The sequence below is a fragment of the Coturnix japonica genome, chromosome 5 (assembly GCF_054131305.1).
Source record: "Coturnix japonica strain WE chromosome 5, WE-NBRP24, whole genome shotgun sequence".
NCBI classification, from domain to species: domain Eukaryota; kingdom Metazoa; phylum Chordata; class Aves; order Galliformes; family Phasianidae; genus Coturnix; species Coturnix japonica.
Window position 1 is genome coordinate 3,705,716 of NC_140667.1, and position 24,418 is coordinate 3,730,133.

The 24,418-nt window shown below is 43.7% G+C and overlaps 1 protein-coding gene across 2 annotated transcripts; it reads left to right on the forward strand.

Annotated features, from left to right (window-relative positions):
• The first annotated feature begins 2,881 nt into the window (after positions 1-2,881).
• SLC6A5 (solute carrier family 6 member 5) lies at positions 2,882-23,511 on the forward strand. Of its 2 annotated transcripts, none has more exons than XM_085549858.1 (16): positions 2,882-3,014; positions 6,827-7,354; positions 8,387-8,525; positions 9,510-9,641; positions 9,744-9,917; positions 10,412-10,553; positions 10,985-11,117; positions 12,337-12,471; positions 13,282-13,385; positions 14,332-14,456; positions 16,172-16,284; positions 16,571-16,702; positions 16,851-16,950; positions 19,275-19,375; positions 21,177-21,344; positions 22,982-23,511. In XM_085549858.1, exons 2-16 carry the CDS (start codon positions 6,848-6,850, stop codon positions 23,135-23,137), a joined length of 2,361 nt encoding a protein of 786 aa, XP_085405984.1. In that variant the 5' UTR covers positions 2,882-3,014; positions 6,827-6,847; the 3' UTR covers positions 23,138-23,511. The 2 variants fall into 2 exon arrangements, with proteins under 2 accessions (XP_085405984.1, XP_015718922.2); XM_015863436.3 differs by lacking the exon at positions 2,882-3,014 and adding an exon at positions 5,359-5,617.
• The last annotated feature ends 907 nt before the right edge of the window (positions 23,512-24,418 follow it).

The window sequence follows — 24,418 nt, forward strand, 5'->3', positions numbered from 1 at the left end:
ACAGGAGGAGAGAGTGGAGTGTACTGCCCGTGTTCACTCAGATTGAAGCCTGTGGTAGAGCTCAGCTCTGAATTCATGTTACCCTTACGTTTGTCTCTGGTTTTATCCATCTGCTGCATATACTGTTCCTATTTTGTCTGCTTCTTTAATTGGAGAAGTGATGGTATTTAACTGTGTTTTAAGTTCTTTGCAGTGTGGCATAATAACAACAATAAATTGGACACACAAATCTGGCTTCAGTTTTCCATCCGTCTAGATAGTGGATCACTTTGAATTTCTTATATGACCATTCGGTGCATTTGGAGCTCGGTGTTGAAGCTGTCCAGAATTCCAGATGAACCATAGGAATAAACAAAGTGGTCATTTAAACAGTGAATCTCATTCCTTAGGACAGCAACATCGTCCTAATTACTTTGAGGTTTGTACTCAAGAGAGTGGTTAAACCTGATTTTCTTAAGTAGAACAGACTGGTAGAAGCTGACTTGCTTTTTCAGTTATTTGTAAGCAACTACATGTCTTTGTTTTAAATCTAATTATCTACATTTAATGAACGGATTGTCTTAGGGAATGAATAGTAATATTTTTTTGCTGCTAATGTTGTTGGAGTCATCTCTTCAGAACTGAAGTTGAAGGTATGTTGCAATTCAAGCCTAGATCAGCATGACCAGGAAAAAGCACTGTGCCATTAGAGAACGTAGGTCTGCTCTTAGTGAAGTGCAGATGTGATGGGTTTATGTAGCTTTGACTAACAGCTGAGAAGCCTGTGAGTAACAGCCGCATGTGTATAAGCTATAAGCCAGATTCTCTGCTGCGATGCCAGCCCCTTTGAGCCATCTGACAGTGTAATGAAGCTGAAAAGTGGCTGTGTAATATATCCCTGTCTTCTGTTTCTCAACTGTGGGGTAGTTCCCAGCTGCCACAGTGCTGGCATACCTGTCTTTCATTCAAGGCTTGGACCCAGACCGGGGCTCTGTCGGGCTTTAAATAGGCAGCCTACTAAGTGGGATGTGATTAGGTGAAGTGTTACCACCAATATATTCCAGCAGATCTGTTTCAAGAGTTCAGGACAGGGAGTTGGTGCTACCTCTTTAATAGAGTAGAACTACCTGAATAACTGCCCCTAATATTTATTCTACAATCAAAATAAAGGTAAACTAGATTTAAACTACAGCCTTGGGAGCTCGCTGCTCTAAGGAATGTCTTGCAGACTACTACTATTCAGGCTTACATCCCAACCTGGTGTAAATCTGACTGTAAATCAACGTGGTGAACAGGTGGATTTCTTCATTTGGTACTCATATAGATGGAAGTGTTGGATTCTCCCCCCCCCCCTTATGTACAGGGATCAGAGTTAACTCATTATTTGTGTGAAAATTTCCATGATTCATATCACTTTTTTGGGGGGAGGTTTCCCTTTTCATGGCCAACAAGGGCTCCAACTAAGCATCTTCTATGAGGGAACACAGAAAAAAGCTTAAGGCTTTTCTTTTCCCCACCAAGTCAGAAACTCTAAAGATCCTAATGCCAATCAGGCAATGCCTTGTGAAACACCAAAGCATTTACATCAGTGTTTGAGGATTTTTTCTTAAGATTGAACTATGTAATGTATTGTCCCATAACCTCACAGGTATAAGTGTTACTGCGTTTCATCAATACTGTTTTTGACCTAACAGTTAAAAGTAGGGGGGAAAAAAGCAACACCACAAGAGAAAACACAGAGTGAAAGGTGTTAGAATTGAGCTTATTTGCTAGAATCTGGACTGGATGATCTTTTAGGTCTTTTCCAACCTTGGTGATTCATTGATTCTGATGTATTTTCTGTGGGATGTTTGTGGCATCCTCCTGGGGCACCTGAGTAGAAAATCAACCTTCTCTCTTGTTTTTAGGGATGGTCTCTTTATGATATTTTTTCTTCCCAAATTTCTGATGAGGAATTCACCCATGAGTTTGATGTATTTAAGTAATATCAAGTGACTGAGATAGCACAGCTGGGTGAGTTATCGTTTTTCAGATAGCTGATTCTATTGTCCATCCCAGATTTATGTCAAAGCTGAGATAAAATAACCTGGTTGATGACATCCAAAAGCACTGGGATAGCTCTACAGTGCATTCCTTTCTGGTCTGCTTATGTTTTTAATTACGTTTTCCTCGCTCAGAGCCAGCATGATGTTAAGGAGGCTTTATTTTGTCTATTTTCTGCACTAACCCTACTTAATATGCATTTGTGCAATTAACGGAAACTCCTGATCCCAGTGTTAAGCATCATTAGTTCCAACAGAGGTGTTTTTATCTTGTTTGTGATGCAAGGGCAGGTCATTCTTTCCTGGCTGGGAGTGATGAGCACAGTGACCAGGCTAAGGTCTGGAGGCCACTGTGGCACTACAGAAACCGTCCTTGACTTGCTTGCACTTGAGTAAACTGGGGGAATATATTCAGAGCTCCAAATAGTGTCTGCTTGTTGGTTTCCATTAAATACATTGTCATCTTCTTTTTCTTCTTCTTCCTGTGATTTTCTTTGTTTTAATTCTTATTTATGTGTCTTTATTTATTTATATTTTTTTTAATAAGAGATTTGGTGAACTCAAACCTGTGTCAATTATGCCCTGGATTGAGATGATGGCCCGTGGTTAAGGGGGGGGGGGGAAGTGTCTGGATGAATGAAGAAACATGCGTGTATGGGTTAAATAGCTGTTAGGAGCATCAATGCCTGGCCAGTGGTGCAGAAATTTCCTCCAGATGCTTCTGTTACCCACCTCCCCTCTCCCATCCCCACCCCACCTGATCCCCCTTTCTCTTCACTTCGATTATTTACAGAGATCTCAGCTGAAGGAGCGAAATCTCTCTGGAAACTGGCTCCTTGTCGCAATGAGGATGCACGACTTTGGCAACGTGCTGAAAATCCAAGGGCCATCCAGTGAGTTAGCCGGGTTAAAGCGAATGGAGGGGAGCGCATCAAGAAGTGTATAGTAGAGCCAGTAATGAGCCTGAGGCATATCACGGGAGAGAATTAACAGGTAATTATCGCCTTAAAGATTTTTTTACAGGCTCTTCATTATTTGGACATAATTAACTGAGAGAGTGGAAATATTGCAGCCTGATAAGGTGCTTTGGCTTAAGGAAGGGTCCAGGGGAAGGGTTTTGCATGGAAGACTGTGTTCATCTGAATTAAGACTATAAAAATAATCTACGTCTGGTTAGAAAAAGAGAAAATCGGAGATGTGAAAAGTGTTTTGTTCTGATTGCTCACAGCTGCGGGAATGCAATGCTATTTCGGCTTTGCATTACGCATCACTATAGGTAAATTACTACAACGGTTACGACCACTGCTGCTAAATATATGTGTATATATAATGCACGCAAACGCATCAGTATTGCCGTGTTGCCCAAAGGGGAAACATCTCTGCAAGATTTGGGGACGGGGACGGGTTAACAACCCAGGGATCGGTGCCAACGAGTGGGTGCGCAGACACGGGAGCAGCTCGGCACTGCGGCTGCTGCCGTCCAACGAAGGCAAACTTCGCAGTGGGCAGGGTGGGGGGAGGAGGCAGATGTCGGAGCAGCGGCTGCAGCCGGAGCTCAGTGCAGGGCTGCGGGTTGGGGCTGAACGGGGTAGGTTTCACTGCCGGCTCTCGGCGGGACTCGACTTTTTCATAAGGGTTGGGGGGTCCTCCCCTTTTTGGACAGGTGCGGCCCCGGGCTGAGCTGTGTTGCTCTGCGGGTTTTCCTCCGAACCTTTGCTGCGGAGCTCGGTGAGAGCCTCCCGGCGTCCTCAACGAGCGGGGGAGGTGGTGAGAAACCGAATGAGGGGGCCAGGGGCTCCTAAAGGGAGTGGAACATGGATCTCCCGTTGCAGTGCCGAGGGAGAAAGGGAATTAACTGCATCATATCATCTTTAAAAAAAAAAAAAAAACAAAACAACAAAACAAAAACAAACAAACAAACAAACAAAAACAAACCAAGCAAACAAAAAACCCAACAGAAAGTCAAAAGTCAACCCTTAGATTTTAGAAGTTTGGAGCTGATACCTTGTCGCTTTGAGTTTGCTCCGTGCCCTTAGAGACAAGAAGGCAGGGCCAAGGACCACCCCCCCCCCCCCAGCCCAGCACAACTGCAATCTGTGTGCTCCCAGTGCCGCATGCATTGGTACAAGGAAACATAAGAGGCAGGTGAAGAAAGGAGCGTAAAGCAGCGCATGAAAGTGTATGTGCGTAAAAATACCTCTATATGTGTATAGTTATACGCCTGGAAAGGGAAGGCAGGTACTCATGCTTAAGAATGTTTTAAGCACCAGCATTATCTATGTTGTAAAAGCGCTTTTAGGCTCTGCTGTAAGGTGAAATAATTTCTTCATTTCGCCTGGGAGACGCGATGCAGATCCCTGCTAAAAGCTTTTCTAGCCCCTGTGTCCTTTGCTTTCGTGGTTCAGGGAAGAACTCGCGCAGGTGAGTTCTTGCTGCCGTCCGCAGTGACCAGGGGCCGCCTTCGCATCCCCCGGTGGTGAGCGGTGGAACCAAGGACGTGCTTGAGATGCGTTTGGTACTCGGGAGAGCAGCGCAGTGCCCGCCCGTCCCAAGAGTAGGTGAGCATCCCGAGTTGCTCACGCTGAAACAGCAAATAGTCTCGGGAGAAGCTGACGCTAGCGCAGTGTATGCAGGGGGCCAGCAGCGCTCCCTCTGACGTTAAAACAATTGAGAAGGTTGCTTAGGGACCGTCCCGTTTTGCCTACGCGTTATTTCTTCAGTGTGAGGTTACTTCATTTGGAAAACGATTGTGGCTTAAGACGATGAGGAATCGTCCTCCATTTCTCAAACAAAAAAAGCTTTGATGGGTGTGAAAGAAGTTCACGCACCTGACTGCGGTTATTTTCACCTTGGCTCCCCCTTAAGTCTTATTCAGACCGTTTTGATGAAGGAGAATGACTTAGTGTGTATCGTTTTCATTTATTTAGGGGTGAGGGCTTCCCCCCATCATGCACTGTAAAAAATAGGCAATGCGGTGTCGTGTGATGGCACACAGAGTCCAGGGATGACAACTAAAGTGGTTGTATGCTATATGCACGGTCAACACCTCTCTTTATAAGTAGATGTGGCTATATGTATAATTTTCATATACATAAGATGCTTTAAATTTGGTTATAACGTGAAAGACAAGAATGGCAGAAAAAAGAAAGAATAGTGTGTAGGGGGAGAGGTATAGAAATAGATGATTTTTCCCCCTTCATGAACGTTTCTGGGTGCAGTGCTGTGTGTTTCTCACATGTTTCCCATAATGACCAGAAAGAAAGTTCTTCCGTGCTCTAGCTGGGTTTGGTTTAGTAGTCAGCCCCCATATGAGTCACACGGAACACGCAATCCCACTGCTGCGTGAGTGACAGCCAGCCCGACGCTCTGGCTTCTCGTTGTCCCTTTAAAACCTGAATCCAAGGATAATGATTTATCAAACTCTTATTATCACGAAAATGTCAAAGGAAGGGCACCTTGCTATGCACTGACGCAAACCCAGTCTTTCCCACGGAAGTATAGAAGCTTTGCTCTGGACTGGGCAAAATCCAGTCCGTCAATTGCCTGTACTGCAGCTTTTACCTCTACCAAGTCGATCCGTTGCTATTTAAGACATGGTAAGCGCTCGATTTCTCTTCTTTGAAATTTAGAAGGACTGAAGGATATGGGGGGTCGTGGATGAATTTGGTGCTTGTGTTGGTTCTCGGATGCTCGTCCATTGGAGACGGGGAGGGATGCTGGGGAGCTGCCCGCGGAGCCGCCGAGGGATGAAGGCTCCTGCGGAGCGGGGTAGGGCTGCTGCAGGGAGGTGGGTGCGGGGGGTCGGGAGGATATAGGGGGTATAGCCATCCATGGCCGTGATGGGGCAGAGAATGGACCCTGCCCTTCTGCTACGGGTCGGGAGATGGGATTACGACGTAGAGAACTTGCAACAGAAAGAGCGACGGGCTGTTCCGTGAAACCTCGCAGCTTGTAGGGCTGAAAAAGGTACGTTTTTAAAAGAGAAAAGAGGGGAACCATCTGCGGGCTTCTTGAGGTAAAAGAAAAGACGATGTGTTTTGAAATATAACTTTAGACTGATGGAAAGGCAGGTGGATGGGAATGTCAATATATTTAGCCTAGAGGAAACGTTTTAAAATAAACTTCAGAAGTGTGTGAGAGTAGAAACTGTTAGAAAAGCAAGCAGGAAAGCCAGCAGTTACTGGTCGTAATTCCTCTGTGGTGGTGCGGTTATTTGCCTGTATCGCTGCCTCGCTGTTGGGTTTTGGAAGGTGGCAGACGGCTCAGAAACGCTCACTAGCACTATTCGTTTTTTAACATCTCTGCCTGCCCATAGGGCAGCTTGTCTATTGCCTGTATAAAAAAAAATAAAGGGGAGCGAGAAAAGCCAATGTGCATTGTTGAATGACAGAAAGGAAATGGGGCGTAAAATTAAAGAATCTTTCTACACTGGTGATAGGGAAGGGAGCATCCTACGCTCGTGATATGAAACCTAACGAGGTCTGGCGGCGCAGTGCTGTAGAAACATTTATCTCAAATTCGAATTGCGGGTTTCCAGCCACCGTGGTTTTTTATTTTGCCATCGTTTCTGACTGTTTTCTCCCCCAAAGTATTAACCTTGAAAGAGAGAGCGAGCAGAGGAACCGGGACACCTCGAAATTAGCCAAAGCTTCTTATTTATTTGTTTATTTATTCTTTTTTAAATCCAAATTTTCTAGCGAGCACATTTTGTGCCCGAGGAAAGAAATCTGTAAAATCTCTGCAGTCCGAACATTCATTTATTTTTTTTTTTTCTTTTAATAAAATATGCGACATTGTTATTTCAGGATTACTCCAGCCAAAGGGATATGAACAGGCAGGTTGTGAACAGTCCTGAAACGGTTCCTCCTGGACCAAATGAAGGTGCGGGAGTTGCAAGAATCAGCCCCGAAAACGAGCCGCAGAACGCCTCGCTGCAACCCCCTGCCGCTATGGCTCGGCTGCCACGGTCGCTCTCTAACGACTACAAAACGCTTCACTCCGAAGAAACCAAACCGAATGATTTGGAGAGGACGAAAGTTGGAATCTGCAAGCTCAGCAGCACCCCGGTGCAAGCCAACTCCATGCTCCGAAGGGAATCTGCTGAGACCTTTCCGTACAAGCAAGTGGCCGGGGCAGCGGCTGCCGGGCAAGCTGTGATCCCTCAGTGCAAAATTGCCGCTTTGCAAAGCACGGACGGGGACGCTAACCCAGCCCTGGGTAAGAGCACGCTGGAGCAAAACAATGCCAAAAGCACCTGGGTGACCTTGAGCCAGAGCACCGTGGTACTGGGTACGGATGGCAACACTTCTGTTCTTCCCGGCAGAGCGGAGGGGGTAAGTTCCTCCTTACGGGATTTCTCGCCCCCCCTGCGGGAGTAGAGGATCGTTTGGGGCTGAAGCTCTAATGGGAGCAGTCCTGACAGGTGTGGGGATAGGGGCTGCTCCGTGGGGAAGGAGAAGGAGAAAAGGGGAGAGAGTGCAGCAGATAAGGTGCTGTGCTGCTGGCGGTCGTTAATAACGAGGTATCGGTATAAACGCAGATCGATAGTTCCGGGCTCATTCCCTTGTGCTCGACGAGCCGTGCCCTCCAGGCACCGACTCTCCCTGGGACCAGTGGGAGAGAAGTTCCTTGTGATCGTTCCTGAGTCTGTCCAAGGAGAAAGCAGAGAAGGAAACTTGGGGTCCTTGGGCATCCCTTGGCTCCGGCAGGAGGTTCTGCAGCCTTCACGAGCTGCGCTCTCCGAGCATCCGAGTCCTTGGTGGCTGAACGCCCCGGAGCCAAAAATAGGGCCTAAATCAATCAACCGAGACCCCAAAACGTCAGATCCTACCCCTGAGCTCTGAGGGGATTAACATTAACGAGGTAGGAGGCCGGGAAGGAGTACCCCCACCCCTATCGTCCCTACCATTACCCTGAAAGGAGAAGGCTTCGATCATTAAGAACGATTTTTAGTTTTCTCAGGGTAAAGGACTAAGCCTGCAGGGGCGGGGTGAACCTCCTTTGTCCACCTTTGGGCACCCCAGAACTGTGGCCGTGGGGATCCCGGTCCGGGGGCCGGAGCCAGGCAGCTCCCTCCCCTTCTCCCTATCCCCTCCTCCCCATCCCCCAGGGCCAGAGATGCGCATTGCAGGGGTTGGAGCCTCGGAAGGGAAATGTCGGGCCGAGCCCTGCGCCCTTCACCCCAGGGGGAGCACGGGGGGGTGGTGACCGGACAAGGGACACACACACAGACGTAGCCCTACACCCACCACTTCCCTTCCCTTGGGGGCAGCCGCTAAATCAAAGCCCTCTGCTGATCGCGATGGTTGTTTGCCACCGTGGCTGTTGTCCGATCTCCCCCCTTCGTTTTTTTTCCCCCCCTTTAGGAAGACGATGTGGGGGATGAAAACAAAGCCCGAGGGAACTGGTCCAGCAAGCTGGATTTCATCCTCTCCATGGTGGGTTATGCAGTTGGGCTGGGCAATGTCTGGAGGTTCCCGTACCTGGCCTTTAAGAATGGGGGAGGTAGGACGGCTTTTTCCTGTCTCTCTTCCTGCAGTACCGTACGTGGCTGAGCTGGGAGCTGCCCCAGTCCCCCCGGTGGGGAGAAACCCGAGGGGAGTGGAGGCTGGGACCGGGCAGTCGCGAGTGTGCCCACAGCATCCTATTGAGTGGAAGTCTAACCTGTGCTTTCAGTTTGGTTGGGTTTTCTGTTGTTCTGGTTCCTATTGAAAAGCTGGTGGTCAGCAGGGAAGTTCCAACGAGATTTCGTTCGCATTTGGTGTTTTCCTATTAAAAAGAAGAAAAAGCCGAGCAGGACAGGGAGGGGAACGAAGGGAGAACGATGGGTCGCTGCAGCCGCATCCTTTACTCAACGGTCCCCGACGTGGGGACGGGAAAGCGGCAGGGGAGGGGGGAGGGAGAGGATTCCCGGACGCGGGTGGAAGCAGAGTCAGTGTTCTTCTTGCTTTGAGCTGTTCGAGAATTGTTCTTAACGCATAGAATGTGATTCGAGGGGAGAAGATTTGGAAGGGGGGGGTTAACGGTTCACTAAAGGAAGAAGTTGATCAGCAGAAGCTGTGCCCGCAGAGGCTTCATTCAAACTCCCTGCAGCTGGAGGGCGTTCGCGTTGCCCACCCGCTGCAGCTGCCAGCACAGCGCTATGGCAGGGGGCTCTTGGTGCTGGGATCGTGTTAAACAGCTGCATCGCCCCTATGAGGGCTGCTTTGTGCCAGAGGAAGCGGCTTAGAGGGTGCTAACCTTTAAAATATAGATATATTTAAAAAGCTGTGCCGTTTTAAAATTCTTATTTTCATCTACGCTTACAAAAGCAGGGGGGCGTTAAAATCAGCAGCTGAAGCTCTTACCGTGTTGAGCCAGCGCAGGAAACGCAGCAAAGCGTTGGGGTTGCGGGCATCGCTACCCGCAAACAAAGAGAACTATTTTCGGTGCTACGCTCTGCCCGCTCTGCTCACGCTGCGTTCTGCTCTTCCCCTTCTCCTCCTCAAGGTGCGTTCCTCATCCCCTACCTGATGATGCTGGCTCTCGCTGGCATCCCCATCTTCTTTCTGGAGGTCTCCCTGGGGCAGTTCGCTAGCCAGGGCCCCGTCTCGGTGTGGAAAGCCATCCCTGCCCTGCAAGGTGAGAGGGCAGCAGCCCCCCCCCTCTCCGGGCTGCTTCTGAGGAGCCCCCCCCCCCCGGCTGGATTTCTTGGCTGTTGTTTTTTTTTCCCCTCTCTCTCAGGCTGCGGCATCGCGATGTTGATCATCTCCGTTCTGATAGCCATATATTACAATATTATCCTGTGCTACACTCTTTTCTACCTTTTCGCCTCCTTTGTACCCGTGCTCCCTTGGGCGTCCTGTAACAATCCTTGGAACACGCCGGACTGTAAAGACAAAAACAAACTTTTATTGGGTAAGCGGGGGCTGATGGGGCATTCTTGGTCCAAATTCCACATTGACTAGTGATGGCTTATGCCTTTACCCATGCTCCATTGCTGGCTCTGTGTCCTCAAGTACGCATTTGGTTCAAGGGTAAAATCCCACCCCATCCTGCTGACAGTGATGTGCTTCTCTTTAGTGGAGCTGAACTCCTAAGCATCTCGATAAGCAAGCCTACATTTACACAGGAAGGAAGATGTTACATTGCACAGACCTGTGATGAGCTGGAATATAAGCTTTTCCTTTGAGCTTTGTTTGGTGCAGACAATTTTTATGCCTTGGGCTTTTTGCTATTAGGGGGGAAATCATCAGCTATTGAGACTTACTGCTCTTAGAGCAAAGTATTACAGAAACCAAATGCAACTGACTTTCAAGCAATGCTTTCATTGTCATTGTATGCTCAAATGGTGTAAAACAATCCAAGTTAAATTTTCCATTTTCCTTTTTCTTTTTCCCCCCACTCCCCAGATTCATGCATCATTGGTGACCACCCAAAAATACAAATCAAGAACTCGACTTTCTGTATGAGTGCCTATCCAAACTTGACTATGGTTAACTTCACCAGTGAAGGAAATAAGACATTTGTCAGCGGAAGCGAAGAATACTTCAAGTAAGACTTAGAAATGTTACTTTGCTTACTTCAAAATCTGCAGTAGCACAGATAGTCACTCAGTAATGCAGGAACAAACTGTTTGGGAGACTGGAAATGTCATTTGGAAGGACTATAAATAATATCCGCTTTAATGTGTGATAACAACGAGAGCTCATTTGTAAAGACTGTATCATTTTTGTCCTATTCCTGTGGTGCTCAGCACAGCTGGGGGGTTGGCCCACGCTTGGCATTTTTATCTCCTACTGCAATGCAGATACATAAAATAATACGTGGTGAGATTCACTGGAACCTTCTAGAGAAACCAGTGAGGGTGCTAAAGCAGAACAAACTACTGTAGGATTATGCACTGAATTACTCTCTGCGCTTGTATTATTTTCCTATATATTTTTTTAAATTTACTTTTTCTTTTTAAATTATTATTATTGTAGGTACTTTGTATTGAAGATTTCAGCAGGGATTGAATACCCCGGTGAGATTAGGTGGCCCTTGGCGCTGTCTCTTTTCCTTGCCTGGGTGATTGTGTACGCCTCCCTTGCTAAAGGAATCAAGTCATCAGGAAAAGTAAGGAAATCATTTGTAATTTCACACTTCAAGAAAGCAGCGCTCTGCTTCGATGGAATCATGCCCCCCTTTAAGGCTCTGAGAGCTGGTTTCAAGTATCACAACCTGCAATCATGTAAAGAAGGAAGCTGTATTCTCATGCATAGCCAAGTACAGGTGCACTGGTTGGCAAGGCAGCCCTCTGAGCAGGGAAACGCTGCTCTGTCTTTGATAGCAGTGCTGGTTTGGGTGTATTTTATCACCCTGAATGCAGCATTTGAGGCTGACTGTGGTGAACTGCTGCAGTGTTGGTCTGTCTATGGAACGAGCAGGAGACCAGGCTGGTAAAGTCAACCAGTTTTGGAGGTCTCAATGCTTAGGTTACTGTAGAATGATATGGAGACTACTAACCTGCTCAGGTTGTGTAGGTCTCATCTAAATGACAATTGCATCTGTGTTTGACTGTTGAAAAAGCAAGAAGAAAGCTGGAAAAGCAGTTTCAAAAGCCACGTCAGCTCAGAAGATTCCAGTCCATGTAGGATCCAGAAGCTGAAGTGTAAAAGGATTTTAAATGCTTTTGGGTAAAGAGTATATCCTAACGGGTTGTAACTTTGCCATTTGATTTGACTAGAGAGAGCTCTGCTCTGTACTAGATAATTATGAAGACATTAAGTGCACAACCTCTGCTGTGTGTTTAGTTAGACCCAGTGATTATGATACTTACCTGGATCGTTCCACTGATGTTCCCCCTTTTGCCCCCCCCCCCCACACTTTGAGCCCATGAGTAATTTCATGCTGATATATAATTACTAAGAGGTACAGACTGATACCTTTTTGGCTTAGTTAAATAAGGAAAAATGCGAAATACATAGGAAAAGACTCAGATCTTTAGGTATTTAAATGGCATTGCTCGTTTGAATTCCAGTGAGCTGTATTAGTTTTCTCTGGGTAAAGATCAAACATGGTGTTTCCACTTAGCTTTAAATTACTGTTGCTCTCCAGGATTTCTCTTTCCCATTTTCTTTTCCCCTGCAATCCCAGTTGTATCATTGATATTATTCCTGTTCCCAGCATTAAGAAGGGATGTAAAAAGTATTACAGCTCTGTCCTAGTCTTATCCCCTGTTTATTTGATCCCTAGTAATTGCTTTTTTTAAGGCAATAGCATAACAATTCCAGTTCTTTCCCCCTCTTCTTATAGATCCAAAGAATCCCTCTAATGATCTTTTTGGTCTGTCCAGGTGGTGTATTTCACAGCAACGTTCCCTTACGTGGTTCTCATCATCCTACTCATACGAGGTGTGACACTACCTGGGGCTGGAGCTGGGATCTGGTACTTCATCACGCCCAAGTGGGAGAAGCTCATTGATGCTATGGTGAGCTGCTTGCTGTGCTTGTAACTGATAGGATGAATGATCCATACAGATTTCTCACTTAATGGCTGTTGCAGCCATTACAGTTCAGAAATAAAGGACTCAGTACCTGACTTTGCTCTCTAGAGAAGATGGGCTGGTCTGGATGATTCAGCTCTGCTTCCTCACTTAAATTGCATCTGATCTCTGTGATGCTGTTTTTTGCTAATTAAACCAATAAAAGATGCTACAAAAATACACCTACTCTGTATCTGTGTAAATATGAACCCACACAGGGATTTGGATCGCTTGGAATGGCACATGAGCACCTCCTTCTGTCAATAGCAGTGTGACTTCAACAGGTCTTCATGTCCTTATCCCTAAAAACAATTAGTGTTGTAATCCTTTGGTAGTGTTACATCTTTCACAAACAAAACAGGATTGCAGAATCTCATTGCTTTCATTAGGAAGATAATGTAACTGTCCCATCAGTGCCCAATACAGATTTTTTCCTCTTGATTTGTGTTTCCTTTGCAGAATGTATTGAGGCTGCCTTGTACCCAGCAAAATAATGTGCTGAATACTTGTGTCCTTCATACATGGCAAAGATGATATAATATCATTTCAGTTGGGCTGAACAAATAGAGTATTCCTAATAAAATGACTGCTGTATTTCAGGGCAGGATGTTATGTGTATATAGTGTTCTATTTACATCCACAGCTCCAAAGGTTATTGGAACTACTTACATGTTAATCCCCAGCAGTAATTCTTTGTGTTATTGATCTCACTAATTCTTTCCTGAAGCCAATTCCTCTCCTGTCTGTCTCATTTAGGTTTGGAAGGATGCTGCCACTCAGATTTTCTTCTCCTTATCTGCAGCATGGGGAGGCCTAATTACTCTCTCTTCTTACAATAAATTCCATAATAACTGCTACAGGTACGTGGGAGTCCATGAGACTTATTAAAGAGATCTTGTCCAAAAATGCTGTTATTTTCCAGCTTGTAGAAATGTGCTTTGAAATGCTCCATAGTGTTCTGTTTTCATTCCCTCCCCTTTTCGTCTTGTTGCCTCCCAGGGTCCTAATCTAATCCAGGTCTCAAGATGAATTGTCAGTTAATTATAGTCCCTATTGACACTTCATTTTCAGAGTTGGCAGTTGTAAGTTGAAAGAGAATCTGAGAAGCTGCCAGCGAGTGTGAGCAGTGCTTATGAAACCGTGCCAGTTGTCAGTGTCTACTGAAGAACAACCGTAGAATAAGCTAAAGTTTTCTATTGTTCATACATTTAACATCCAATTTCTGTATGTGCCTCTAACCTCTCTTAAATATTTTTTCCCCATTATTGCATGAAGTTATGGGGTAATGATGGCTTGCTTCCTGCCAGACCACATGTACTTACCCAGCATAGCATGACGTTCAGATATGGATTTCGTGAGATTCCCATTACAGCACCAAAAAATGAGGACAGTAGTGGAGAATCCTCCACAAATGGATATGTTGTGTATAGTAATATTTAGGACCCAAATAATCTTGTCTTGGCTCTGGTGGGTATTTCACATACACTGCAGTGAGTGGATGGCCACCATAGGCAGAGTTACAGCACTCTGTTACAAACTGTCATCACTGCTCCTGTCTTTAGAGATGCCAGAAGCAGAAACATTCAGCCTTCTGTTTAGCCTATGGCTTCCTACATGGTGTTTAAGTCATGAAAATTTGCACAGCTGATTTCTTGTGGTGTGAAGACTTCTGTCATCTCAGTCTGGTATCTAAAATACTGGATTAGTGTAAAAGTTCCCTTTGGTTAGTGTTACTACAGAACGTGTATGTCATGTGAGAGTCTTGCAGTGCATATAGAACCTTCCCTTTTTGTGCTTTCTTTCCAGGGACACATTGATAGTCACGTGTACCAACAGTGCCACGAGTATATTTGCGGGCTTTGTCATCTTCTCAGTTATTGGCTTCATGGCAAATGAGCTTAAAGTGAATATTGAAGCTGTGGCAGACCAAGGTAGGGTATGCTGCCATCTCATTAACTGGACACAATACTGGTGATGCCTTCAGCTCTATTATTGATGACTCTATTGTATTGTATTGAATGTATATGAGAAGAGTGTGACTGATGGAGTAATTGGTGCAGTCGTGTATGATTTGATATGAAGCAGAAGGATGTAGGAAGGGGTACTACGCAGAGAAGCTTAAAGGGTTGAATTATAAAGAGATAAGTCTTAGTGTAGTTCAGTTTTGTTTCCTGTGAAATATGCAGCACTTCAACTCTACGCCAACCCTTAGGATCAGTTCAAACTGCGTTAAATGGACAAGCCTGAAGTCATTTTATGATAACCTATATACAGACTTACACTTCCTAGCATAGATTTTTCTGTGTGTGTGTGAGGGTGCTAGGTGTATTATATTAACCTTCAACAGTAGGGGATAGAAACCAAGAAAAGTTTCCTTCATTTATGTGTGCTAACATTGATACTAATAGAAAAATTAGGTATTAAGGTTAATACGTATTTGATAACTTTATCAGAGCTAAATGGGAAGCAGAAATCCTGTAGTTGATGGAACAAGCACCGGTAAAATGGATTGTTAATTTTTTTCTTGACCTTTTCTCAGAACCCCTAATATTTCCCATTGCTCATTAGAAAGCTGCTACTGAAGGCAAAAGGAAGCAAATAACACTGAAGGGAACAAAGTGCTTTGCCAGTTTAGAGAAATAAAAGGCTCTTAGTTTCTTTTTTTTCCCCCCTATTTGAAACTGAAATATACATAATGACACAGACTTTGCACTACTTCTGACCTGACCAGAGAGGATGGCCAACTGGCAAACTGTTTATTGGTAGAAAGTAGTAGGGGTTAGTATACCTGCAGGCTAATGCCATGTCAATTAATTCTTCGCTGCTTCATTTCTTCTTTTTGGTTTGCCAGTCAGCTGAGTAGGAATGGAAATGAAACTTTTCCATTGTTTCCATTGTAGCCCCTGTCTTCTGGATGAATTAGGCTATTGTATTAGGGAAAAACAACATGAGCTTAGCTGAGGGTGAGCCTTCATCTCCAAGTTGTGTTAAACTTGTCTTGGCTGGGTGTCATTTGAGTCCAGTCTAGGGATGGGGCAGTAAGACAGGTTTTATCACTGTATGTGATCATGCGCCTTCTGGATCGCATGTCTGCATTTCATAGTTCTTATATGAAGGCCATTTGACTTTTTAAATTCCAACATGTGCAAAGCCTTTGGAGTTTTCCGGTCTTTAACAGTCCACACTGCTGTTATATTTCACATGTCCTTAGTTCAGAAGGATCTTGAAACGCTTCACGAGTTGACTGTGTAGGTTATTTCATATGCTGCTAACACAGAATGTATTTTCTGGTGTGTGAGAAAGAAGCAGCCACAGTACATAGCTTTGTTTACCCTTATTTGGATCAGTGTATCAGCACAGTGGTTAAAAGTGTGTTCTGCAGCATGGAAGGTAGCAGTGTGTAAATGTCTTGAACCTTAGAGCTAAAATGGAAGTTAATCATTTGAGACTCAACCTTACAGTGGTAGAATCTTTCTATATACAGCAGAGACTGACTTGGATTGTTTTTTACTTTTATCAAGTATAGTAACATAGCATTATACTTTGAAACATTACTTTTTGCTTCTCTCCCCCTTTTTCCCCCCTGTAAAGTCAACCAAATAAATGCAATGGATTTTATCACCACCTTTATTTGTATCATTTCCAGGTCCTGGGATTGCTTTTGTTGTTTACCCAGAAGCCTTAACTAGGCTTCCCCTCTCTCCATTCTGGGCTATCATATTCTTTTTGATGCTTCTGACACTTGGATTGGACACTATGGTAAAACTGCTTTCATTTTCCATTCTTTTCTTGGTGCTTTTCCTATTTATGTGTTCTGAGGACCAGGGCAGTGCTTACTATTTTCTGTGTGATCCATGTACTGCCTTATAAACAGAGAGAAGAATTAAGGCCATCAGCGCTAAAACAATTTGGGCAAAGCTTTGGCACTGGCTTCTGAGCATTTAAAACCAAGGATTCAGAGCATTCTGTCTCGTTTTGCAGTATATCCAGTTGGACTATTTTGTGTATATAGTGTGAAAATGAACCTCTTTATTTTGCCTTGCAGTTTGCCACTATCGAGACTATAGTGACCTCTGTGTCAGATGAGTTCCCCAAATACTTACGTACGCACAAGGCACTGTTCACTCTTGGGTGCTGCATTTCCTTTTTCATCATGGGATTTCCTATGATCACTCAGGTAAGGATATAGTCCTTGAGCATCACTCTCTGCCCCCAGTCCCCCTCTGGTGGCCGTTCTCCGTTCTTGCAAGAAATAGAACAGCGCTGTGATGGCACCTGGAGAGGCGTGTATGCCACAAGTAACAGCTGTTTTCTTTTTTCTTCAGGGTGGAATGTATATGTTACAACTTGTGGACACTTATGCAGCTTCTTACTCTCTTGTCATCATTGCCATATTTGAGCTTGTTGGAGTTTCCTACATTTATGGTAAGAATACTGTTGCTGCTTATGTCAAAGCAGCGTTTCAGTACATGGTAAAGTAAATTAAGTCAACCCATAAAGTAAATTGCATCAACCCATACTTTAAGTTATGGGAAAGATTACCAGTTATTGTAAAGTAGTGCAGTTACCTCAATGCCTCTGTAGCTGACAGCTGATGATTGTTCCCAAATTTGCCCACTTTAAGGAAATTGGTTCTTGGGAATGTGTTATCTAAGATAACTGTAGGACATGTGATGACTTTGCTATATAACAGGCTTTAAATTTATGTCTGGAGCATGTTGATGCCACTTAAGACTTGTCTTCATAAGAATTCATTTGCTCTGCCTGTTCTTAAATAAGCATGAAGGTAAACAGGAAGAAAATAGCTCTATCTCACCTTTGAACACTGAGTGGCAGAAGAAGTACAACTCTGCCTTCATGGTACAGCACCTTATCAGATTTGCTTGGCTTTACCCAATACATTCATTATTCCTTAAAATGCTAATTTATCTGGAAAATGTAAAATAATGCAGAGTAGCTACAGTGCTGCTAAGGAAGGATTTGAGTAGAGGAAATCTTTTCTTTGTTACACATTTCTCTAAAGAAATCAGATGTGGCAAAGATCTGACAAATGGCGAATCATTTGCTTCGTGCTTTCTGTACCAACTGACTGTTAATCAATAGATGTTAGTCATGTCTTTCATATGACAACTTCAAAGATTACTACCTGGAATTAACCTTTATTTTTTTTTTCTTTTTATTTAAACACTGAAATCTTCCACTCTCAGCATGAAAAACGAAGGATTTATTGTACATTCATCACTCACTCCACTAATGCACTGTAACTACTTGTACTGCATTAAATCTAAATACGGCTTCGTAAATTTGTATCTTGCAAATACAAGTGAGGCTGTTGCCCTTGTTAAATTCCTTCAAGCGGTGCTTAAAATTGGCATAATGTATTTTCAAGCTCTGACAATTACTTGTTTTACACTCTGCTGACACCTTTCTCTGTACACTTGTACTCTTCATGGCAAGCAGGCTGGCAGAATAGTGGCAGGTGCTTTTATGATGAAATAAATCTTTCTTTAGCTCTTGTTACATGCTCTGCTTGTTGAGGTTTTTAAATTAAAAAGAGGCGTGCTTGGTTTTTTTTCTTGCAAGCACTTATTTTTTTCAGGAGGGCCCATGCTAAGTTATCCTGTCAAGTGCAGCTTTTTATTTCGCTTGCCAGCATAGATGTTTGTTCTTTACTTGTTTAGATGATGATGCATGATTAAGGAATAACTTAAAGATGTAGATATTAATCATAGAATCACAAGGTTGGAAAGGACCTAGAAGATCATCTAGTCCAACCATACTCCCATTGGTCATGGCCCTTTAGTCATGCAGCAGGCCTGACAGATCTGAGAGGGAAACCAGATGCACTAAGATTGAATCAGTGCTTTATTAACTAAAGCGTCCTTTATATTTGAACCTATTTTCAGTTTTCAGCTTTTCTCTTGCATGCTATCTGCCCCTGCTGGCTTACTCTGGGTTCATTGCTAAGCTCAGCTCTAGGGCTGCCCCAGCTCCTGCTGTTCTCCTATCGGAAGATGCTGAACATGAAGTCGCTGAGCTCTGAGCCATTGCTATTTTTTATATGCTAGGAAATCCATTCTTAATTGTTAGAAGTCAGGTGGACAGATTAATTTCTCCTCAATAATAGTAGAAAGCTTCAAAATTAGGGGGATAAAACCTGGGGATTATCCCTTCTTATGTTTAGCGGCTGCAGTGGCTGGCTATGGGGGCACTGAGAACATAAAGCCATTTGTTGCTTTTCTTCTGAGAGTTTCTTCCTTCACTTAATGACTTTCCTGCGATGTTTAAGCTCCTTCCCTGTCTCCACATCATAGAAATGAGACTAAACAGTGTAGAATGATGCACTGTACAATGTAAATGGCAGACACAGTCACCCGCTTTATCAAATCAAATTGGCCTGAGTTTGAAATGTCCAGTTAATGGAGGACCCCAGATTTCCTCCTTCTCATCACCATTAGATGAGCTGTAACATGTTAATTAGCAGATGCTCACCACGTCTCCACCTGTAAGGCTCTAATCGCAATGATTAATCTCTGCTGAGAGCTCCATTTTTGTATAAACCTTAGGAATCAAGCAGCTCATTGGAATTGATGTCATGTTATGCCACTTAGAATCCTTCAGTTGAGGTTTTCAGCTAACATGTCACAATTCATTACTGCAATTGGACATAAAGAGGGTCACAAAAGCTGTATCGCAGGTTAAAACTAGTTTCTTTCACCCCTAATCGCATTTACCTTTTCAACTTACAGGATTGCAAAGGTTTTGTGAAGATATAGAAATGATGATTGGATTCCAGCCGAGTAAATTCTGGCGAGTCTGTTGGGCCTTTGTGACCCCAACTATCTTAACAGTAAGCAAGAATTGCTGGTGCCTTTTCCTGTGTTGTTGCTGTTGAGCTGGTGGTGTCCCTGCAGTGCTGTTGAAGCCCTTCCATGCACAGCACACCGTGGCATAGCAGCATGGTTTGGTTATTCTGTGTGTGTGTGTATTTGATGTGTATGTTTATATACAGAGAGCATGACAAAATCTCTACTCAGGCTGTGTTAGGGAAAAAACATGTTTTCAGCATGTTAAACGCTTTGGAAAGGGTTTCATGGAGATCTCAGTGACAGCTGCTCTGCAAAGACGGAGCTATTTTTGCAGAGGCTGAAACATGCGTGTCCTTAATAACAAATAAAACCTCCTTCGGCGTGTCTCCCACTCTATGGCAAGGAGCTCGGGCTTCCCCGAGGCACTCCATGTCGGTGGCAGTGCAGGACAGCAGGTGGCGACAGCGCCCTGCGGGAAGTGGGAACTCCTCTTCCTCCTTCTCCTCCTCTTCCTCCTCCTCCTCCTCCCCCAGACTGCAGGCGCTGCTGCCCGTAACGACGTAACGTTTAAAGATGAGCAGCAGCTCGGTTGACAGTCTGACCCTCTAACACAATATTTCCTTTATGTTTTACCTGAAATACAATGGCGTTCTTTGAGTGCATGCCATGTTTTGGCACCAGAATGAAATCACGCTTTGATTTTGGGATGGAGAGAGGGTAGAAGGTTCCTTCCATAGTTGGTTACTTCTTTGAGGTGATGCTAGTTCAGGAATTAGGTCATTTCTACTGAAAACTGAAGTCTGTGTTAGCACAGAGGGGTTTGGGTGAAGGAACAGCCCATTTTAATCAACAATATTAGGACTGTATCAATGTGAACGTGTGCTTCCTCGTGGGTCTTATTTAAAAGGATGTGCACACGTTCTCTTTTCTTTTTCACCTATTTCTTCCAATGGCTGTTTTCAAGATCTGCTTTAGAACAATTTATATGCTTCCGAAGGGAGCGATAAGGCAATTTCTGCCAATTGCTTGGTTGCTTTACTGATCAGACTTGCATACTTAGCTGCTGCCAGTAATCACAACTAGGGAATACGAAATTATGTTGTCTCTTATGAGAAGCAAATTCAGAAAGCAAGTGAGGTCAGTTCAGGCTTTCACGTGTTGCTGCTGTTTCCTCCAATTGTAACATTTAGTGACCTTAGAGTGAGAAATAATTTGACACCGATCACTCATAATTCAATTTCTGTGTTATGGAAATGGACAAAGCAAAACCAAGCAATACATTCCTCCCCCTCCCCTTCTATTATGGCTTTTTAAAACTAATATTTGATACATTTGAATAGTCTAATATTAGACTTTCAGCTTCTCCACATCTCTGGAAATAAAAGCGATCGTTTTATATGCACCTTCACCTAGTTATGCTGCTATAAATCTTCCGTGTGCAATTACTGTAAGCACAGGCATTTCCCAAAAGTTACTGAATAATGCACAAATGTAAGCAGATGCATTGCTATTCATACCATAAATGAAATGGAGTAACTTAACATAATCACATTAGGTAAAACTGCCAATAGACCATGTAATAAAGGTTGTTACTCTAGGGGCAAGATTCTAATTTCAATTCTTCTGGCATAAATACAGATTTTGTGGGATTTTGCAAGATTTCCATGAAACTTATTAGAGTCAGGCTCTGACCTGTTCGTTGCATTTGGTGAGAGTCCCCTGCCTAGAAGCATGTGCTTAGTTCTATATCCCATGCAGAGCTACCGTGTGCACATATACTTGCCCTTGGCTACACAGCGAGCTCCTTTTGCTTATTCAGACTTTTTCCTCCCTTGTTTCCAGTTCATTCTTTGCTTCAGTTTTTACCAATGGGAACCGATGACTTATGGAGCTTACCACTACCCTGGTTGGTCGATGGTGCTTGGGTGGCTGATGTTGGCCTGCTCAGTTATTTGGATCCCAGTGATGTTTGTGATAAAAATGCATCTAGCCCCAGGCAAATTTATTGAGGTAACTCTGCTGTCTTTTTGCTGCTTGAAAATACGGTAACAGGAGACTGTCTTTTTTATTTTACATAGATTTTTGTAGTACTGAACGGCTAATGTTGCTAAGATTTACTCGCTGGTAAGCTAGTCACTGTGTTACAAAGAGATGCTCTGTTGATTTAAAATGCAGACCTTCTATTTTCTGTTCCTCAACAAAATGCTCCTAAATCGTTAAGTGATGGCTTTTAACAGAGGTAGATGGTGTTACAAATTTCATAAGCCCTGGAAATGGTGTCAGTGGAAGAAAGCTGTTATCCCAGCTTTGTGGCATGTCAAAGCAGTAAGCTTCACCCAACCACTGGTATGTGCTGCACTGCCAAGAGTCCTATGTGCTCTGGGGGATGGCATCGCAACATGCCAGGTTACAGAGTGATAGGCTGTCATACCTAAGTCCCATGGGGGTCTCATGGGAAGAGAGCAAAATTTACTTGGTCTCTTAATATGTCACACGACATGTGCCTGAGATCACGTTTTTACCTTTCTTAAAGGGCAAAGGAATTTAACATGAAATGGTGAGATGCCTTAGGGAGAGCATCCAAGCACACAGCTGGAGCTAGGCAGCAAAGTCACTTATCTACAGGGCTGTTCAGCCCTTGTGTAGTGCATGTTGGAGCATAGAGGTCAGGAGAGGGAACTACTACTGGAGATGAGTTAACATGAAATTAGATTTGCTTGTTCGTTGCTTTGTAAGTTTCTCTCATTGAGTAGCTCTGCTTCAGATCTTCTAACTCAGCTGTATTGTACTACAGTATGTGACCTATAGGATGCTACCTATAGGATGCTACCCTTACTGTCCTATTGGTAGTGCACCCAAAGAAGTACCAAAGAGCTGGACATATTTTGAAGGGGCTTTCACTGAAGTTATTTCATTCCTAGCCCAGTATTTTCTGAACATTGGGTCTGCTTCATAAAATTATTATGGTTGATCTGGGAGGTAAGTGTTGCAAACTGGTAATTAAGCAGAGATTAAAATAACTGATATAGAGGCCTGATTCACTTTATTGGGTAATAAACATGTAATTGCTCCCTCTTAAGTCATCAGAAATATGTTTCCTTTCCTTTTTATCTGTAAATAGCCAATCGTGTGATCTATTCAATAAGGAAATCAGCAGAAAGATGAGAAGTTTGTTGTTGTTTGCCACGCTAATGTTCTCCTCTTTCTTTTTGCTGAGGATAGAAGTGAAATATTTTGTCATCTCAGAATGAGAATCTCGGTTCATTCATAGCAATGTACTACTTTTTGGTCATTTGTATACTTTGGGGAAATATGCTAAACAGAAATCCAATTATTTTAATGCAGTTACCCACTGCTTAGACGATTGGGCTAAGTAATGGTGCACATGTCCTTCAGTAAGTGAGCCTGGCAATCTGTAGCAGTAGATCTTAGCTCTCCTCGTATGATTCAAGAGAGAATGAATAATTAAAACCTGAGCACTTTATCCTCTATTAGTCTTGCAAACTTTGTGCAAAACAAACACTGAGCAGTGGAGCATTGCAGGACCACTGTCAAAAACCTCAAACAAGCCTGCTCTTCTTTCTTCTGCACCGTGCTTTGCTCCGTAACTCCAAATGAGACTCTCTTTTCTCTTCCCTACATTGCAGCGACTCAAGTTGGTGTGCTCTCCACAGCCAGACTGGGGTCCGTTTTTGGCCAAGCACCGTGGTGAACGTTACATGAATATGATTGATCCACTGGGAACATCTTCCCTGGGACTTAAACTGCCAGTGAAGGATATAGAACTGGGGACCCAATGCTAATGGTTCTTACCTTGGTGACAGTAACATTGTCAGCCTTTTCAGCTGTTCTTTCTGATTTGTTTCCCCACCATTTTTGTTTCCTTCCCTGCAGTACCTGGAGGTGGTCGCTTAGAGAAGTAGCATTTACTGTTGCATGCCACAGGGGAGACCTAGTTAGACCATTTCCAGGGGTAGGTGATGCCCATGCTGTATTATGTTTTGGCTGAGATGTGTTGCACAATGGTTTACAGCCCAGGTTTTGTTGGGTCGTGTAGGAATAAACAAAAGATCCCTTGTGACAGCTAAAGGTGGGACTAGGATTCAGAGCAGAAACACTGAACTGTGTCCATTTGATGCTTTTGAATAGGAAAATAAAGCAAAGTCTAGGAAAAAAAAGAAAATATCATTTGAGATAGGAGCAAATTGCATTTGAGTCAAGAGGTGGTTTGGAAATAGCACCAAACTGAGGTTCGTGGGCATTGCAATTAGGGTGCTGCTGTATGTTTCTATCTGAAGTTTGCTATCTGTCATTTCCATTGGAAATAACTCAGTTATACCACCCATCTGAAACCTGGCCATGCTGGCCAGCTGCACATACCTGACTCCTGATTGCAGTTATAGTACTCTGAACATGGTTACCTTGTTTCTCTGCTTTCGTTTACAGTATCTCCTCAAGAAGCCATCATATAATTTGTGCCTAACTTTGTATTCTTACAGTGGTAAGTGTAGTCCAGTTATCACTCATCAACATTTATTAGAAGTTAGATGTGCTGTCCAGCCTTGTGAGTCCCCCTTCATTCTCATTCTTTATACTACTTTTAGATGTATTCTTCTCTTTCAGCCAATGGGGAATGGCAAAACCCTGGTTGTCTATATATTATATATATAGCAGGTAAATTCTTCAAAGTAGTATTCTCTGGAATGTACATAGTTCACATAGGTTCTCTTTTTTTTTCTTCTTCTTTTTCTTTTTTCTTTTTCTATTTAGAATGTTTTCATGACATAGAGAACAAAAAACAAAAAACAGTGATTAACCACTGCAGCAACAGATGTACAAAACATGAGGGCTGGGGTGGGGAGCGATAGGACATACTAAATCATTACCTTTTAGGCATCAGTTCTGTGTGGCAATAGGAATGTTAGACTTAAGTAATTGTTACTTACTGGGCAGGGTAAAAAACAATAGAGCTTTTTAGGAGTACATTTATTTAACTGAATAGAAAATTAGCCCATTTTATTGTAAATGCACTAGAACGAGGGAGAAAAATATATCTTGACTAATTGGCAAAAACATAATAACCT